Here is a 19,746-nt window from a genome sequence, read left to right as displayed (position 1 = left end):
AATAGTGCCCCATCATTGGTATCAGTGGGAGGAATAGGGCCCCATCATTGGTATCAGTGGGAGGAATAGTGCCCCATCATTGGTGTCAGTGGGGGGAATAGTGCCCCATCATTGGTGTCAGTGGGAGGAATAGTGCCCCATCATTGGTGTCAGTGGGGGGAATAGTGCCCCATCATTGGTATCAGTGGGAGGAATAGTGCCCCATCATTGGTATCAGTGGGAGGAATAGGGCCCCATCATTGGTGTCAGTGGGGGGAATAGTGCCCCATCATTGGTGTCAGTGGGAGGAATAGTGCCCCATCATTGGTGTCAGTGGGAGGAATATAGTGCCCCATCATTGGTGTCAGTGGGAGGAATATAGTGCCCCATCATTGGTGTCAGTGGGAGGAATAGTGCCCCATCGTTGGTATCAGTGGGAGGAATAGTGCCCCATCGTTGGTATCAGTGGGGGGAATAGTGCCCCATCGTTGGTGTCAGTGGGAGGAATAGTGCCCCATCGTTGGTATCAGTGGGAGGAATAGTGCCCCATTGTTGGTGTCAGTGGGAGGAATAGTGCCCCATCGTTGGTAGCAGTGGGAGGAATAGTGCCCCATTGTTGGTGTCAGTGGGAGGAATAGTGCCCCATCGTTGGTGTCAGTGGGAGGAATAGTGCCTTGTATCAGTGGAGTGCTCCAAGGGCTGGATAAAAGCAAGCAAAGCAAATGCCATGGGCTTGGTATACTACATGGGGATAAGAAATATACATAATTGGTGTCATTGAGAGGAATGGTGCCCCACCATTGGTGTCAGTGGAAAGACTAGTGCCCCATCATTGGTGGAGTGCCCAAAGGGCTGGATAAAAGCAAGCAAAGGGCCACATTTGGCCTGCAGGCCTCAGTTTGGGGTCCCCTGCCTTAGAATGAAGCCCCCCAGTAGTGTGCTGTCACTGCTGACAAGGCTTCCATCTCCTCCTGGTCTTCCTGGGTTCGAGGGCTCTGTCCAATTGATAGGCCATGTTGCGATGACGTCTTGACCGTGGCACAGAGATCTGAAGTATGGGTATGATGGGTAGTATGGATATGAAGTACAAGGGTATGCTGTTCCTTCGTAGTAATTTTGCTGGTGTTATCAGCTGCAGGGACACTGAGTATCTCCTAAATGGTGCATGTTTAGGAGGTATTCCATGTACCTACAGGAGAGCTTTATTATAGACTTACCTGTAGGTACAAGTACCCAATGGGAGTTTACTTCCACTTTAAATGCTCTCAAATTTGGCTTCATTTTTATGCTCCTTCAATGGATGGAACAGCAGGGGACCCTTGGTCCCTTACACTCTTTTTAGGCCTGGTTCAAACCCTTTTTAACTGCTTCCTGTCTGCCCTTTTGCAGATATACTGTATGTGTGTGTATGTACATACATATGTGATTTTGCATTTCCGGGTAGGGGTGCGTGTGTCACATGCCTGATGAAAGGGTCCTGCGAGACTCCAAAACATTGCCTTGCTGTAAATATGTGATTGTTCATTAAAACTTTTGGACCCATATTGGTGATCCTCGGTGTGCTGGTGACATTCTCCCTACCCGCGCCGCCATTCGTGGCTGCCAATCACCAGGTCCCAGCCAGTGATTGATGAGGATCTCCGATGGAGGGGAGAACTGTTAGTAAACAAAATTTCTCCTCTCTTTCAGCTCCTGCACACTGCTTTGCATGGCTGTGCACAGTACAGCCATGCAAAGCAGTGTGCTTACAGTGAAGCACACAGACACAGCCTCATAGTAAAACGCACACAGTTCACCCTTTGATCGCCCCAGATGTTAACCCCTTCCTTCCCAGTGCCATTAGTACAGGGTCAGTGCTTTTTATTAGCACTGATCACTGTGTTGGTGTTACTGGGGATGACACCAAGTCAGTTCTTCTCAGTGTCACAATGCCTGCTGCAGTCCCGCTATAAGTCGCAGTTCTCCCCCAGTGTATATATACTGCCATTTTTGTGAACACTATAACTTTTACGTAAACCAATTAATTCATATGTATTGGGATTTTTTTTTTTTTTTTAAGCATAGACATGTCGCAGAATACATTTTGGGCTAAATTTATGACGAAATTGGGATTTTTTTTTTAATTTTACTGGAAATGTTTAATAGCAAAAAGTCAAAACGTTTTTTTGTTTTTTTTTAAATAACGCAAATAATAAAAATCGCACAGGCAATCAAATACCACGGAAAGAAAGCTCAATTTGTGGGGGGGGGAGGGAAGGACCTAAATTTCATTTGGGTGCAGCAGTGCATGACCGCGCAATTGTCAGTTAAAGTAACGTAGCGCTGTAACGCAAAAAATGGTCGGGGGGGGGGGTAAATCCTCTGAAGGGCGGGGGGTTAACCGCACATTATGCGTTTTGTTTGTGTAGTGTGTGGCTGCAGTGCGAGGCGTTTTTAAGTGTCATCCTACCATAACATTTTTTTGGCTTATTTCCACCCTTGAAGTCAGTCGTGACTGAAGGCCCACCAATGAAGACACACATTGCATCTTTTGTCTTGAAATATTCACTGTAACATAATGAGTATTTTTACCAAAGCACAAAAGATTTGTACAAGCTGAATGTGTTGCATTGTTATGTATCAGTGCGCACTTCAAAGATTGTATCAGAAACTATTCTCTCCTTTTGTGGACGCGTGTTAGGCCAGTTGATGACCCGTCTAGTGTAAACAGGCCCTTACATTTGCAGCAGCTCATTGCTACCAGTCTAACAATATTTTCTTTCTTAGCTGGTGAGAATAGCCAAAGTCCTGGGAACAGAAGATCTGTATGATTACATCGATAAGTACAATATTGAACTGGATCCTCGCTTCAATGACATTTTGGGCAGGTAAGGGTTTTTCATTGTTTGTTTTTTACCCTGCAACATTGTGTCATAGTAGATCATATTTTACTCTGTAATTTTCCTCCATTTTCTGCTACATCTTATTTGGCAGAGATGCCTTTAGATGCTAGCTAATGGAAGCCTATCCTTTCATATGATGTAGCTAGGCTAGAGTGGCATACCAGTACCTTGGTATAATTAAGTTTTAGGAAGCCTGGTAAACAGTACATTCGTTTTTTTTTGGGGGGGGGGGGTTGTTTTTTTTTGCTGTACTCCAAGGTTAAAGTGGTTCCAAACTCAAAAGGTTGATTATTCTCTGCATTAAGGTAAAAATCTTCCAGTACCGCAACCCCCTACTAAATACTTACCTGACTTCTTTCTCCATCCACTGCTGTGCTCAGCTTCTTCTCTCACAGGAGACACTGAGAGCAGCAGGAGTCGTGGGCTTCTGCTGCTGTCAGTCAAATTCCATGTGGAAGGAGTGGAGGGCCCTCATAGTACACAGCTTGCTATAGGGGGCACTCACGGGAAGGAGCAGACAGTGCTAGCGGGGCACTCGCAGGAAGGAGCAGACAGTGCTAGCGGGGCACTCGCAGGAAGGAGCAGACAGTGCTAGCGGGGCACTTGCAGGAAGGAGCAGACAGCGCTAGCGGGGCACTCGCAGGAAGGAGCAGACAGTGCTAGCGGGGCACTCGCAGGAAGGAGCAGACAGTGCTAGCGGGGCACTCGCAGGAAGGAGCAGACAGTGCTAGCGGGGCACTCGCAGGAAGGAGCAGACAGTGCTAGCGGGGCACTCGCAGGAAGGAGCAGACAGCGCTAGCGGGGCACTCGCAGGAAGGAGCAGACAGCGCTAGCGGGGCACTCGCAGGAAGGAGCAGACAGCGCTAGCGGGGCACTCGCAGGAAGGAGCAGACAGCGCTAGCGGGGCACTCGCAGGAAGGAGCAGACAGCGCTAGCGGGGCACTCGCAGGAAGGAGCAGACAGCGCTAGCGGGGCACTCGCAGGAAGGAGCAGACAGCGCTAGCGGGGCACTCGCAGGAAGGAGCAGACAGCGCTAGCGGGGCACTCGCAGGAAGGAGCAGACAGCGCTAGCGGGGCACTCGCAGGAAGGAGCAGACAGCGCTAGCGGGGCACTCGCAGGAAGGAGCAGACAGCGCTAGCGGAGCACTCTAGAAGAGGTAATGAGGTTGCTTTGTGCAATATTATTACACAGAACCGATAAGTTATTTATTTTTTGCAAGAGAAAAAAGGTTTTTATTATCACATTAAGTTGCGTTTTAGGTTGTGCCAGCTGGTATACTCTTTGCCTGCTGCTTTGCTGGTGTACTCTTCACCTGCTGGTTAAGAAAGCAAAGAGATGGTTGGTTGTGCTGGCACCCAGCCATGTAGATGAGGAAGAGGGTGTGGGACATGTTTGGTGCAGTTTTCCCTGTGGAAATAATCCGGAGGGCCAGTGTAGTTCAGGGACATTGGTGACTTCTGGAAAGGAAATGCTGTTGCGCATTGATATTGAAGCGAATGCGCCCTAAAGCGGTTTTAAACCCAAAAGCAAACATTTATTATTTTGCAGCTCACCAATTTTTAGGTGTGATGGCTGCATTGGTTTTCTTTTTTAGGCTTTCTTTTTCTTTTCATCTGGTGATTCAGCCAGTTAATCTGTTCAAAAGAACACGCTCTCCAGCAAAATTTGTTAGAGATGAGACAAACCACTTCACAATGACAGTGGTGCTTACAATCATGAGCTTTTATTCATGTAAACCTTTATCCCAGAAGAAAAAAACTGCTTTAACTCATTGGTCTCCAAAGTGCGGCCCGGGGGCCCAGATGTGACCCTTTTGCGTACCTTTTTATCTGGCCCTTGGGTACTATTCCACCAACTGACACCAATGATGGCGCTCCATTTCCCCCTACCAAACCATCCATGGGGCACTATTATCATTGATATCATCGATGGGGCGCTGATATCATTGATGGGGCGCTGATATCATTGATGGGGCGCTGATATCATTGATGGGGCGCTGATATCATTGATGGGGCGCTGATATCATTGATGGGGCGCTGATATCATTGATGGGGCGCTGATATCATTGATGGGGCGCTGATATCATTGATCTCATCGATGGGGCACTATTCCTCCCCTTACAACCAAAGATGTGACACTGATGGGGGGGCATTTTCTACTCCCACTGGGCACAGTCTGGCCCCCCTAAAACCTGAAGGACAGTAAATGGGACTTTGCTTAGACCCCTGCTTTATCTGATTAAGTTTTTGCTGGAGTCTGGCTTAAATTTTGTTAGTGTATTTCGGCTAGTGCATCTAACACTACAGACAGTGCTGCTGTCCAAAGGTGCCTTTGTGCTCCTTCATCCAGAGTGGGGGTGCTCTAATACAGGTGGTGTGTCACTGGCCAGATCACCAGGTGAAAAAAGCCAAAAAAAGAAAACTAATGCAGCCACCAGTTGTCACTGGTAAGCTGCAATACATTAAATTTTTTATTTTGGGTTTAAGTGCCAAGTAGAATCAATGCTGGCAGCCATATTGTTTTACCAGTTTTCCATGTGACAGGTTCCCTTTCACAGCCGTGGGTTTGATTGCCTCCCCCCTCACACATTGCTCCGTTCTTTCATCCTCCAGACATTCCCGTAAGCGGTGGGAGCGCTTTGTGCACAGTGAGAATCAACACTTGGTCAGTCCAGAGGCTCTGGATTTCCTGGACAAACTGCTGCGGTACGATCACCAGACACGACTGACTGCTCGTGAAGCCATGGACCACCCATACTTCTGTGAGTATCGATCGCACTCGGCCGGCCATCACTGGGACAGGCTAAGGGCCACTTTCTCATGCCGTGTCTTGCCTTGCAGACCCCATTGTGAAGGACCAGTCTCGGATGGGCTCCTCTAACATGCCCAGCGGCAGCACCCCAGTCAGTAGCGCCAGTATGATGTCAGGTCAGTCCCAGCCCAAGTCCAGTGTCCGTGACAAGTCAGGTCAGTCCTTAGCAGGAGTAGTGTGGCTCCCTCTGGTGGTGGTTCCTTGACAAGTGTGATCACTCGTATACATTGTGCACTTCTGTAATTCTGCACCTGTAATTGGGCTCCTCCTTACAAATACGTTCCAGCAGGAAAACCAAACGATTGTTACATTTTCCACATTGTTATCTTTCCTTTCATTTCGCACACGCCACAAAAAAACTGGTCTGATTACTTGATCATCAGTCTTTTTTTTGGAAAAAATGTTTGACCGATCTTTATGTGACAGGTCCACTTCCGTGACGCCCTTCCCTCAGTATGAGATGTCCAGTAAGCACATTTCTTGTATTTCTAGCTGTAAATGCATCTTGACCAAGGTATAGGCTATTTATCCTGAGCTGCGTCTGAGACCAATGGATTGGGTGTGAGGAACTACAACTAGGAAACATTTCACATTAAAGGGGCGCTAATCAAACCGCATCGGTGTAAATGATTGGTGGCCAGTCTGCCGCGTGTCATCACAACAATCTGCACAGATACTCGGGGGAATTCATAAGGGGGTCATTGAGAACTCTCTCGGGTACAAAAAGTCAGTGCTTGCTCCCAATTCATTTTCCTGTCAGACAGGTACGTGTAGGGGCCGACTGACAACTCATGGGGCCCCGGCAATAGGGGATCATGGGGCCCCTGTGTCCTTTCCCAAACTCAAAAAAGCCTATGAAAACGGTACCAGGGGCATCTCATGGGGCCCCCTACTGACCCCGGGCCCTCAGGCAGTGCCAGAGTTTCCAAATGGTCAATCTGCCCCTGGGTATGTATATTTGTACTGAGGAAGGACAGTCCATACTGCACACTGCTTCCACAAGTGCAATCCTGTCCTCCCTCTCCAGCCACTGCAGCCATCACACTGACAGGAGCTTGGCTGGGGAGTTTTGTACTAGGGATGGGGGAGCCTGATGGAGGAACAGACAGTCCCCATCAGGTCCACTTCATTTTTGATTGATTGGCAGTGAGCAGATCCATAGCTGCTATTGGAGCAGCACAGTGGCCAAGTGGTTAGCACTTCCGTCTGGCAGTACTCAGGTCATTGGTTTGAATCCCAACCACGGCACCACCTTCCTAGAGTTTGCATGTTCTCCCTGTGCGGGTTTCCTCCCACACTTCAAAGACATGCTGGTAGGTTAATTGGCTCCTGTCTAAATTGGCCCTAGTATGTGTATGAGTTAGGGACCTTAGATTGTACGCCCCTTGAGGGTTAGAGGTGTGTGTTGTGTTCTACAAATACCTTTTAATAAATAATCATTCCAGTAGCAACTTTATGTGCCCACTACTATACACTGTCATTCAGAAGTGGAGCGACCCGTGCATTTTCCTGACTGAGTGCTGCTTGTTTAGATCTGTTTTTGTGTAAAAGTAGGTAGAGGATTTTAGCGTCATGTTTTTTTCCTTCTATTCCTCCACCTTTTTATATTTGCCGTTGTTGGTAAAGGCTTAGTAGTCTAGGGTTGCAAAACTTCCTATCTTCATTTGGTACACACTAGTGATTGAAAATCATTAATAATGACATGAAAATCATTAATAAATATGGCATGAAAGTCCTCATAGATGATTTTATTTATATCTATATATATGTGTATAATCCTTGGCTCTGCTGTCCTTGAACATGTTTAAAGCACATTTGAATTAGTTTAGCTGTCTTCATTGCCTTGTTTTGCCTTTACTTCCACTTTAAGCACTCAAATGGCATCCCGAAACACAACTAAGTGCCGGTCACACCGGTGCAATTTGTGAATTAAGGGGTTCATCCTCTGCATTCTGCAAAAAGGCAGTTTGATCCTGTCTTCTCTGATCCTCCCCTTCTACTGTCCCCAATCCATCTGCTGATAGAACAGAGCCTTAGACTCTCTATAGGTATATTCAACTTGTTTCCTCAGAGAAGCGAGATTACCCAGAAAAATCAGGATGCACCATGTATTTATGACGAGGAAGTATAATTAAACCCTCTCATCAGATTTACACAGTAATCCTTTTTTCTTCTTTTTTGTCTTAACATTGTAAACTTTTGCTGCTGAAAGCATATGTCAAGGCAACAAATCACTCATACATGCAGTATGTAAAATTTTCCCCATGTTTTATCCCACTGAACATATTGCAGGAGCCCAAAAAGAAAAAAAAAAAACCAAAAAACGGATGTGCCAATGTGCTCCTGCCTTCCTGTTTGAAATGACAACACCGTGCATTTTCTGCAGTGAATTCCAAAGCGGGGGTCACCAACGTAGCTTGCATTATTTCTAATTGACTACAAACCCCCCCCCCAAAAAAATCTCCATAACCTTTTCTTGTGCACAGAAAATTTAGGTGTTTTTTTATTTTTTTTTATTTTTAACTTCTCAAACAACTATACCCATAGGAAGCAAACAGAAGTTCATTCGTTTACATACAGTTTGAACGTCCTGTGGGTGTGCATATCACAGCTCTGCTGTTTGTGCAGGACTACAAGTTCCATGATGCATCAGACACTGTATTTATAATCCGTTTGTGCATTTGGTGCTCTATATAGCTGTGCAGGCCGTGTGTTAGCAGCTTTGTAGTCAGACATGATTGTGCGGCTTAGAGTGACAACACTGTGTCTGCAAGCAAACCCTGGAAGGCAGCGTTGTCACTCTAGAACAGGAAGTGGCTGGGGGGTTCTGTATAGGTTATGCCTGAAAAGGAAGGCTGCACTGAAATGAGAAGTGTACTTTAAGGTTTGAGTATTTGTAATGTGTCTGGTCTGTGGTTTCATTCATATGGGTTGCTGTATTTAGTGCTTTGATACTTTAAGTGGTACAACAGTGATGATAAATTGCAGAAATGTACACTTCCAAATAATACAGTGTGAAATTTAGACTTTGCTCTTTTATTAAAACACATTTTGGACCTCCTTGGCCCGCTCTGTCATTGCAGAACCCACTACTTCTTTTCTCTACAAAAACTTGTATGTGTGTAATCCATCCATGGGAATTCTGACTGGCTTTTTTTTTTTTTCTTTTCTTATCAGGGATTTCCACGGTGCCAACTCCCTCAGCTCTGGGTTCTCTAGCTGGATCACCAGTCATCTCTGCAACCAACACCCTCGGGACGCCCGTCGCAGCCACTGCTGGAGCCCCCCAGTAGGGTTTTTCTGTTCTGGCGCTCTGTCAGGAAGAGGGCAAGCAGATCCAGAAGAAGAAAAAAAATCCCCACACCTCAGCCCCTCTACCTGACTCAACTCCCACCTTTTCGTTGAGGGAGGGGGCTGCCCAAAGAACAACCATGCCCCCTGGACGCGCCGTGTCTGAGCAGTTGCTTGTGGATCTATAGTAGTTCTGTCATTATATATAAAAAAAAAAAAATATTATAGGCTGAATAATTTTGTTTTTTTTTTTTTTGTTTGTTTTTTTTTTTTTTTTTTTACTTTTGTTATGGCACCTGTTCACAGGTGGTACTCATGTCTCTGGGCCGTGGATCCTGGACTTGGCCCTTTCCAATATTTCCCTGGATGTTTCATGGTTTATCTTTTTGCTTCATTGTTAAATTTCTGTTCTGTTCATACTTCTCCTCATTACCTTGTCCCTGTCTTCTGCTGCAGAGGGAGGGATGAGGGACAGTTTGCCATGTACCTTAATCCTCCTGGCTGGACTTTGCTGTGACTCGGCAGTCATTTTGCATCTGCATGGTTTCCATTCTTTTTTTTTTTTTTTTTTTGCAGGGCTGCAATGTCCTCCTGTTTTGGTATTGCACCTTAAAGTTTTTGATATATACCCAAAAATATTCGTATACCAACACGTGTAAATAGTTGAGACTGCCTTCCGCTGGACTGATGTCGCTAGTTCCTGTTAATAATTCATTCATAGGTGGAACATGCAAAGCCACAGTATGGCAGCCTCCACTATATATGGCGTGGAAGGTACAATTTCTTAAAAAAAAAACAAAACAAAAACTAAAAAAAAGAGCCTCTGGATTCTATTTCTTTTCTGTAGACAGCTGTACAATAGAGCAACAGGAGCCACGTTTTTGTTTTACCCCTTTTTTTTTTAGTGGCATAATGATCCATCAGCCAGCAGAATACAGTAACAGGAATAAGGTGATTTCCCAAGCTGGTGTGCCGTGAGACACTTATTGGCTCCTCCTCTGCTCTTTCCAAAGAGAAAGTTGTCCGATTGGAAAAAGAAAGTTGCCTGGGGAGGCTTACAATACATTTTTGGATATATATATATATATAATATATATATATATATATATTCATAATTACATTTTTGTTTTTCTTAATCTTGGTGTTTTTTTTTTTTGTTAGATATGTTTCCTTTAACCCCCCCCATGGAGCCTCCCAGTGTAAGAAACCTTCTTACTAAAAGTATCTTGCCCCATTAAGCCAAACACCCCCTCCCCCTGCCACGTTTTTTTTTAAAAAAATTTCTGTTGTCTCCTTGGCACCTTGTTCCGTCACTTGCCATGCCACCTCCTCAATCTTTTACCTACATGGAGCTGTAAGAATGATGCCCGCGCTCCTCCTTCCCATCCAGCGTGGGGGTTTTTGTCTCGTTTGGAGACGCCTCACGTCCATCACAACCGTTTTTTCTCATTCCCCCAGAAAGATTTTTGTTCCAGTCGACAAAATTCTCCCTACACCCGTTTTTTCCTGTTAACCTGTTGTCCAGCAAAGAGCGGTCCCAGTGACAGACGATGCTTTTTTCCTTCACATGTGACAGATCTAATGTTGGAACTATTTGGTGTAAATAAACATGGTTTTATTTATCAAGGTTAGATTCAGTCTTGTGGCTCAGCACCTTTATTGGGTTCATGTTTCTTTTCTTTCATCTTTAGTTTGGGAAGGGGGGTGGGGCGGTGCGCTGGGGCACCTTTAGGATACTAGCTTGTCAATGGTTTAAATCCGCATTCACAAAATAACAAGCATCAGGTTGGGGGTGAAGGCTACTTCAGGGGCTTCAACAAAGCAATTTTTTTTTTTTAAATGTTGAATGTAAATCTTAATGAGTGTTGGTTTGTAGTGGTAAACAAGATCTTGGCTCGCTTTAAATGGTTCCCATTAAAATATGAGCAGTTGTGCAAACTTGAGACCTCAAACCCAGAGGGTTCACCTTCACAGTCCACAAAAAGATGCAAAAGCAGTGTTTGTAACTCCCCACATCTACCTAAACCAAGTACGTTTGGAGTCAGCTGATATTTTACTTTACCCCCTCATTGATAAGATGTCTGGACTTGAGCAGCTGGTGGAGCTCGTTGGGTAAAACTTGAGTTGCCCTACCAAGAATTATTCCTAGGAGACTTTTATTGAACACAAACTTCTAAAATGGTGTTTACCTTTTCAGTCAAACTGAATCCTAGACCACGGGTGTCAAACTGGCGGCCCTCCAGATGTTGCCAAACTAAAAGTCCCATAAAGCATTGCAAGATTGACAGTTACAAGCATGACTCCCAAAGGCAGAGGCATGATGGGACTTGTAGTTTCGCAACAGCTGGAGGGCCGCCAGTTTGACACCCTTGTGCTAGACTATTTTCATAGCTTCTCAGGAGGGGTTCTAAGCAGCCCTTCCTGGGGTTCTCCTTTTCACTGCAGCCTACACCCAAAAGCACTAGATCGGATGTCTCCAACCACCTTGGCACCACTGGAAAACTACGGCATGCCAAATGGCAACAAAGAAAGGGATTTTGTCAGGTTGGCTGCCCCTGGTCATAACATTTGGGGTCTCTTGGCCTCTACACAGAGGCTGTAGAATGATGCAGGAGTGTGTGTGGCACTAACACCAGGTCATGCCCTAATCCTGCTGGGATGCACCCTTGCTGGCTGAAACACTGCAGGATTTTGCAGGCAACTGAGCTATGCTTTGAAGGTTCAGCCAGTGAGGAGACCACAAAGGGTTCTATTCGTGACATCTAGCAATGAAAATGAGCAATTGATCGGTGACTGTCAAACTGCGGCATATCATTTTGAATTCCTTTTTAAGGTTTACTGAACTTATCTTGCATTAACACAGGAGCCTCACTTCCTGTTTTATATTTTGACAAAGACTGCAGTTCAATCAAGACCTAGGCTCTTAAAATTGCCACGTCTTGTGATCCCATATATATTTTTGCCCATCAAGTTTGAGATTTATAGTAAATTTGCTAAAAAAAAAAAAAATGCCAAAACTTGCATTTCTCTTGTTCGAGTGACACAGGGTTCTTGAAAATTTGGGTTATACCGCCACTGGAGGATTGGATCCAGTGCCGCGATACTGGAGGATTGGATCCAGTGCCGCCATACTGGAGGATTGGATCCAGTGCCGCGATACTGGAGGATTGGATCCAGTGCCGCGATACTGGAGGATTGGATCCAGTGCCGCGATACTGGAGGATTGGACCCAGTGCCGCCATACTGGAGGATTGGACCCAGTGCCGCCATACTGGAGGATTGGACCCAGTGCCACAAACTGACACATGCTGGTTTCAGCCTGTGTCCTGGCCTAAAGTGATTTTTGCCAGTGTCCTAGTGGCATATACAACATAGTCCTACTCCATGGGTTATAGGTGTGTATCTTTTAGGGGACTGGACCATGGCAAGCTTTTGAGGACATGCCTTCTTTATAACCCTACCCCCACTCGGTGAGCGCTCTGTTTTGAGCTAGTGTCTGCAGGTTTCTGGAGAAATTGGCTGCGCTGGTTTATTTTAAATGCTAGAGATTCTTCAATACTTCACTGTCTAATACTTATACAGAAGCAGTATAACTGGATAGCTGCAACCTTTGGAGCTGTAAGTGGACCCCTCAATGTGGGGATGGCCTGTAATGTTGCTCAGGCGCTGGATCTTGCATGAGTGCTCATCTTGACACTTGGTACAACATGTTGAGTCAGTCGCAAGGTAATATGTAGGTCCGGGGCTGTGGTCCATCGGTATGAAACGGAATCCCGGAAGACCCTTTTGGCAAGTATTTCCATTGAGATGAGCAAGTCCTGGACTTTATGTACAGTTTAGTTTTGTAGACCGATAAGACAGGGTCACCCCATATTTCTAGAACAGTTACTGTATAAACTGGAGTATGTCTGAAATTGATTAACCCCTTCGCGCCTCCCAGCCCTTTAAGGGTTTCAGAAGCCGGGAGGTGGGGCGGGGTTTAGGGTCATGTGACACGCCATCACGGCGGTCACATGTTCAGGAAAGGTCCCAATCGAAAGCTCGGGACCTTTCCGTGAGTACCAGACGTGTGCTGGGAGGGCGCAGGGCATGCGCTCTCAGCACATGTTTTTTAATAGAATGCAAATGTGTGGCTGCTCAGCTTCTAGGCCCAGACGCCAGGAGGCTGCACATTTGCGTATGGCCGCCGTGAAGAGGTTAACTTCACACTGAAACCTTTCACGCCTGGCACTAAAATTAAACCAGCCAGAGCTCGGGTGGATTACCATGTGTTACGTCACACCACTAGAGATTCCAGCATATTATTCCCAATGCACATGTTCCTGTAGAAATGGCTGTTATGTAGTCGGGTGCTGCAGCAACTGAAGACAATCTGAGCAAAAGAATGTCACCAGCACAACACCACTGTTCTCCAAAATGGGTTCAAAGCTTTAATTGGCGATCACATCATTACACTAGAAGCAACATTTCAGAGCCCTGCAGGATCCCTTCATCAGGCATGTGATGGGGCTCTGAAAGATCACGTGCCTGATTTAGGGGTCGTGTGAGGCTCTGAAATGTTGCTTCTCCTCTAACAATGTGATTGCTGATAAAAGCTTTTGACCGATTTCGGAGATCCGTTGTGTGCTGGTGACGTTGTTTTGCATATCACAGCACTAGTCTCGCTCTTTATTGCCATTTCTGCCCAGAGCTTTTAGGTACTTTTCACCACAAAGATTCATTGTAGGATGATCTAAACGTGTGTTACTACCAGACCCGTTTTCTGCATCTCCCATACTCTGCTCCATGAATACCCAACAGGATAATACCTCACTTGTAGCTGTGAAAGGGGGAGCCAAATCAAAATTGTAGGTGAACTTTTGCTCTGCTGAAGACCTACACAACACTCAATTTCAGAGTGAAGAAGTATCCACTGCACAGAAGAAGAAACTGGTTTTAACAGTGGCCTCAGCATTCAATTTTAGCGGTTTCAAGCAAGTAACCATTTCACATTTCCTCAGATTATTGCCTTAATACGGCCATCTAGCCTGTGCTCTAAAACACCTCGACTCTTCTATTCCTCAACCAGAGTTGGAGCTGGTCCTAGGGGACGTTAAGTCAGACAGGTGTGAAGAGGATGTGGAAGGACTGCAGAAGATTTCTCTCCCCTACACTGTCAATATTTTGAAGGGGGAGCTTCACCCAACATGCTTGCTAATGTTGAAAAGCACAATCCCTCTGTTCACTAAATCTGTGCCCTTTGTACCCAAAAGGAGCATGTTGAGAGAGGAGTTAAATTGCACAGAGGAACCTACAAAATCCTATAAAACATTCTCTGTTTGTTCAAACTGGGTGATGTATGACAAGTGGGTCACTCCATAAGGATTCTTCATCCAAAATCCTTGTGAAGCACTATCTAGTGGAAAAGGTTTACCAAGAAGTGGGCTGTTCCTGCAGTTGATCTGCCATGTTTGTCCTAAACATATTTTACCATTAAAGATGTTCCTCAAAATCGGCAGAGAGAAAATTTAAGATACTCTTAAGCCTAGCTCTGGAACCAGCTCTTGCTGCAATTAGAATGTCACACTGCGCTAACTGTAGATGGCAATTACAGCAATTGCCTTCTGCTCTTGTGTAGATGACTTAGAACATGTCATGAGACAAATCTCTGGAATGGCTCTAATCTCCAATCTCATGCACTAAATCTTACGGCTTAAAGCTTTGACTGGTGCAGCTGCCTGCAAAAGGTGCTTCACATGTTTTCAAGTAAGATCTCTGGGAAAACGCCTGACCAACTCATTAAAGAAGTTGGTCATAGGAAGGTTTTGCTACCTCAGCAGATTTTTCAAAACCAACCTCCTCACAAATTCCTAGCTTTTTTTTTTTAATAAATGAAAAGTATTGGTCTGTTTTACCAGGCCTCACTTTCAAAACTAACCTTCCATTTGGCTCAAGTCTTGGCCCACCAATACTACACCCTCCCCAACGGTCCTCTTCACAATGAAGGTGCACCCTCATTCCTATCAGTGGGAAGACATTTGTTAGCCTCAATGAGGTTACAGATGTCCTAGATGTCTTCCGTCCAAAATCTACACAGTTAATTTGCAGAATGCCCTGAACCTTGTCTTGTCCCTGGTATTTCTCATATTTACAACCTTAGGACAGGTTTGAGAGGTTCTACGCCAACCTGTTTACGGTACCAAAACCCAACAAAGATATCTGTCTTATCCGGGCCTTTAAAATACCTTAAATTCCATCATGTCCCAAATCATTGTATGGAATCAGCAGGGGGTCAGTAATTGCCCCTCTGAGATCTGGGGAACACATGGTATTGTGGATATCCAAGATGTATATCTGCATATTCTCAATAACACTCTTAGCAGTGATTTTTATGCTTTGCAGTGGCAGACGACCATGTTGTCACAATGCCTTTTGGTCTGTCCTCTGCTGCAGGGTGTTGACAAAGATCCTAACACTCTTGCATGTCTTGCTCTTCTTAAAGAGGTGACGGGCTATCTGGATGACCTCAGGAAAGATGCACCCCGCTCACAACTTTTAGTGAATATTCAGAAGACAATTCAACTGCTTCAGGCTTTTGGCTGGGTGATCAGCCTGAAAAAAAAAAATCTGCTTTCCTGCCTTCCATTTGCCTAGAGCATAGATAGAGCTCAGTCAAAGGCCTGTCTTCCCGAAAAAGTTCTTTAAGAGCCCATGCTTAACAACTGAGATCTGAGTGAGATTTGCCATGACTGTTCTAGGCCTAGTGGTTGCCACCTTTTGAGGCAGTATTTTGTGGCCAATTCCTTTCAAGAACTCTAAGTAAATATTCTGTATGCATGGAAAAAGGCTTCTTCCCTGGATTCTACCCCTATGCCTGCTTCAAGTGGAAGGTTACAACAGATGCAAGTCTCATCAGGCCAAGGAGTAGTGTTTCAATCACTGCCAGTTCAGGGAATATGGTCAGGAGAGGAAACCAAACTTCCCAACAATATCCTGGAGCTTACAGCAGTCAGCAGGCCCAGCCCCATTTTAAAAAGATCCATAATTTGGGTGCAGTGAGAAATTGCCACTCCAAAGGCATATATCAACCAAGGAGGAGCAAGGTGTGTGGCTGCCTTGAAGGAAGCAAACCGGATTCTTCTATGGACAGAAACACACTGGCCAGTAATTTCTGAAATCCATATCCCAGGAGTGTACAGTTGGCTGGTGCATTTCATTAGCTGCCTCTGTCTGAACCAAGAGGAATGATCTTTTCTTCCAAATGTTCTGATATGCAAAAAATGGTGGAATCAGAATCTAGATATCCTTGTATCTAAAACCAGGGATCCTCTAGCTCTGGCCTGAGATGCTTGAATTATCCCCTGGTCTCAGTTCAGGCTCGTGTACGCCTTCGTTCTACTGAGAATTCTACCTTGCCCTCTCTGTGCAATTAGGAGAGAAAAATGGTGATTTTTCTGGCACAAGATTGGCCCAGTAGAATTTGTTAGACATATTCACACGTCTTGCAAAAAAAACAAAAAAGAAAAACCTGGTCTTTTCCCAAAAGGCCAAATGTGTTAGGTCAAGACCCTCTATTCCATTCTACTTTGCAGTAGGCCTTTTATTTCATACTACGTTTCCTTCTCTGCCTTTATCTGCATCAATGTTGAAATCTAGGATTCTGAGACAATGGAGAATACAAGGGAGATATGAACATCCAAGATGCTCTCCAGGTTCCCATTTACCCACCTCATCTCCACTTCACATTGGCAGACAACCACTTCCAGTTTGTGGCCCTGCCTTTTGGCCTATCTATGCCCAGTGTTCAAAAGGTTTTAGCACCCTTGCTTGCTCCTAGAACCCAGGGCATCCAAGTCGCAGGCTCTCTAAATGATCAGCTTCAGCAGGACTCTCCTGCGCAGCTATCAAAAGGTCTGCAGGCCAATTCATATGCTTCAGGCATTCGGCTGGGTGATCAACAGTTCTGCTCCTCAGCTGTCCCTTTGTCTGGAATACTTGGGTCTGGTTCTGGACACATCCTAAGCAAAAGTCTCTCCCAGAAAAGGTTTTTTTTTTTTTCTCTCCAATAGCAAATGCTCAAGAATTGAGATCCAAGAGACTAACTACATTGAACTTCTCTATGGGAGTTCTAGTCCAAATGGTAGCCTTCTCTTCAGTAGTACCATTTGCCCAATTATTCAAAGAACTCTTTGACCTGGGAAAAGCAGTCTCCTTTTGTCAATCTGCCAATGCTCTTGACTAGCCAAGCAAGAAATTCCTTATCTTGGAGAATCACCACATCCTCCATAATATTGGGGAAGTCCTTCCTTCCCTGTCACTGGAAAGTTACTACAATACATGCAAGTCTCTTAGGTTGGAGGGAAGTGGTTTTATCCCTTACAGTTGAAAGAGCATGGTCATTGGGGGAAGCTAAGCTCCCCATTGACATCTTGGAGTACTGCCACTCCTGCCCCCTCTTCCGAGAGGGCACCTAATTGGCATGCCATCAGACAATAAGTCACTGTCCAGTAATCCTTGAGGTCTTCATCCAAGGAGTGGCCACCTGGGAATTTGGATTTTCTCAGTTGCCGGATCCTGGGCAATGGGACCTTCATCCAGATGTGTGCAACCTGATATGCCATCACTGGAGGATTGCGTGAGCATCCTAGCCTCCAGATTTAATAATAAACTACCTCTGTTTTTGCCAGAACTAGGGATCTTCTGTCTCTAGCCTCATGTACCTTGATAATCTCCTGGGCTCAGTTCACTCTAATTTACACCTTCCCAATGCGCCTGCTACCTCCTGTGCTCAAAAAGTGCCTCAGAAGACCCTGGTGTACAGATGACCTCAGACCTCTTCCCTTTAGGCCATATCTTCTTTCTCAAGGCCCTCTACTCCAATCTGATCGCAGTCTGTCTTTTCAGCATGGCTGTTGATAGAGGGGGTCTATCATGAAGTTCTATTAATGCATCTGGAAATCCTTTTTTGGATCCGATACACACCCCTTGTTGTGTGGCTGAACCACAGCTAGAATTGAATGCAGAGACCAGTGTGAGTTGGCTCGGCTTCAGCAGAATTAATGTTTGCTTACGGGTTTGTAGTGGCTCCCTTTGGCCTGGTCTTTGCTTTAGCTATGTGTGAGGGTGTTCCGCTGTAGGGTACTGGTGGAGTAAAGTGAGGAATACAGGGTGTGTCTCTAAAGAGTACATAGCAACCTGCCCATCACATCCTCCTATCTCGCTCTCCCTACCTCTTCTGGCTCACCTATGATTGGATGGTCCTCGCTGGAGCAGAGTTGGTCAACATGAAGTCAGGTGTCGTCCCTCTTGGATGTCCTATTAGTCAGGTAGCTTTGATATTGCTTGGGCTGTGGGTGCGATTCTAAGCCGAGTTACTGTGATTGTGGGGAGAGTACAGGTGGAATTGGAGACAGTGTTGACATGACTCTACCTCCTGAGCTCAGGCCTGTGGACACGCCCACAGAGCGGAGACATTCACAAGGCTGTGACGAGTGCTGAGATTATAACAAGGAGGTAAAGATAATGCGATTTAGATTCTTAGATGTTGGGCCACCTTAATATCATCATGGGCACTGGGACCCCTACACCTGCCCCAATTTACACACCTACTCTCAAGAAAAAGTGTACCTAGTTGATAGAATTGAACATTTATTAGTTCTTTCAATAAAATTGATTTTATACAATAAGAAAGCATGCCATAACTCAAAAGCAAAGGGCGCAGTACAGGTTCTAGAAGCTGCCCTGGTCATCCTGCGGAAAAGCATGACTGTCCCGGCAAATCTGAGCAATCGTGATGTAATCAGGGGTCCCCATTCACCTGGGGCCCCTGGGCAGTGCCCATGCATTAAGACAGCCCTGCTTAGCATAACAAGGTGCATGTCTTTTAACATGACTTATTATGGGGTTTCCAACCACATAAATCCAATGCATAGTGCCAAGGGCAGTGCCTTTTGCCAGGATCCAGTGTCCAAACTGTAGGGTCTGAATGTGAATCCGAAGGTTGTACTGATCTCGATTCTGGATGCACTGCTTCTATCTGCGATATTAGAAGCCATTGCAGGAGAAAAAGAGTCTGAAGATAAAATAAATTAGGAGTAATTTCTCAGGAAGTGAGAAGAGGTCCATTATCTCGGGACACTAGCACTAGTATGGTGATAGGGAGGTGCTTGGGGGGGGGGTGTTTGAAAGGTTTTCCAGTGTCCAATCACCTTAAGGTCTTCAGGGTCTATGAATAGGTTGCCAATTAAGACATGTTTCTATTTGTGATGGAAGGTGAAGGATAATATCCCCAGGATGGATGCTGGTAGCAAAAAATAATAAATAAATAATGTAATTTCCAACCCTTTACTGCTTTACCACCCAGCCAAAAAAAAAAAGTTTGGACCCATTAGTGAATTAAGGAGGCCTTTCCTCAGATAATGCTTAGTACTGACCCACTAGCTTACCTGCTTTCCAAGGTACTCAAAATGTTAAATCCAAATAAAAAAAATGGAAAAGCTCCATGACTTGCAGGTATCAAAGTGACAACATGTTTTGAGGTGCTGCAAAAAGTGACTGAAATATGAGCAAGACCGCACGAGTCATTGAGCAGAGGCAAGAAGCTCACAGGATGAGAGTGTTGGCCCAGGGCGCCATAAATCCCAAGTGGGGATCAATGACAGTACTTTAGAGTGTGTGTAAATCCACAAAAGCGCTGTGGACCCCTGAGTGTGAATTTATGGATTTGCGGTAGACCCCCCCCAACTTGAATCTATGAGCGATAGTATGGAGGCAATGGAAAACCCACCAGTCTGCTCCAGTCCC

General features: G+C 45.4%; 1 protein-coding gene across 2 annotated transcripts in view; it reads left to right on the top strand.

The window, feature by feature from the left end:
- Positions 1 to 10,595, top strand: part of CSNK2A1 (casein kinase 2 alpha 1) — a 50,320-nt gene extending 39,725 nt beyond the window's left edge. The window contains exons 10-13 of one of the 2 annotated variants that reach the window (XM_089662544.1): positions 2,746 to 2,846; positions 5,475 to 5,623; positions 5,703 to 5,789; positions 8,851 to 10,595. In XM_089662544.1, the coding sequence (XP_089518670.1) occupies positions 2,746 to 2,846; positions 5,475 to 5,623; positions 5,703 to 5,789; positions 8,851 to 8,966 (453 nt within the window). In that variant the 3' untranslated portion in view covers positions 8,967 to 10,595. Of the gene's footprint in view, positions 1 to 2,745; positions 2,847 to 5,474; positions 5,624 to 5,702; positions 5,829 to 8,850 lie in introns of both variants that reach the window. The other variant, XM_089662543.1, reaches the window with a different exon arrangement.
- The last annotated feature ends 9,151 nt before the right edge of the window (positions 10,596 to 19,746 follow it).

The sequence above is a fragment of the Staurois parvus genome, unplaced genomic scaffold, assembly GCF_062004578.1.
Source record: "Staurois parvus isolate SC_StPar_1 unplaced genomic scaffold, SC_StPar_1.0 ptg001490l, whole genome shotgun sequence".
In the NCBI taxonomy this organism is placed as follows: domain Eukaryota; kingdom Metazoa; phylum Chordata; class Amphibia; order Anura; family Ranidae; genus Staurois; species Staurois parvus.
Note: the sequence above shows the minus strand (reverse complement) of the source record. Positions and strands in the feature narration are given on the sequence as shown.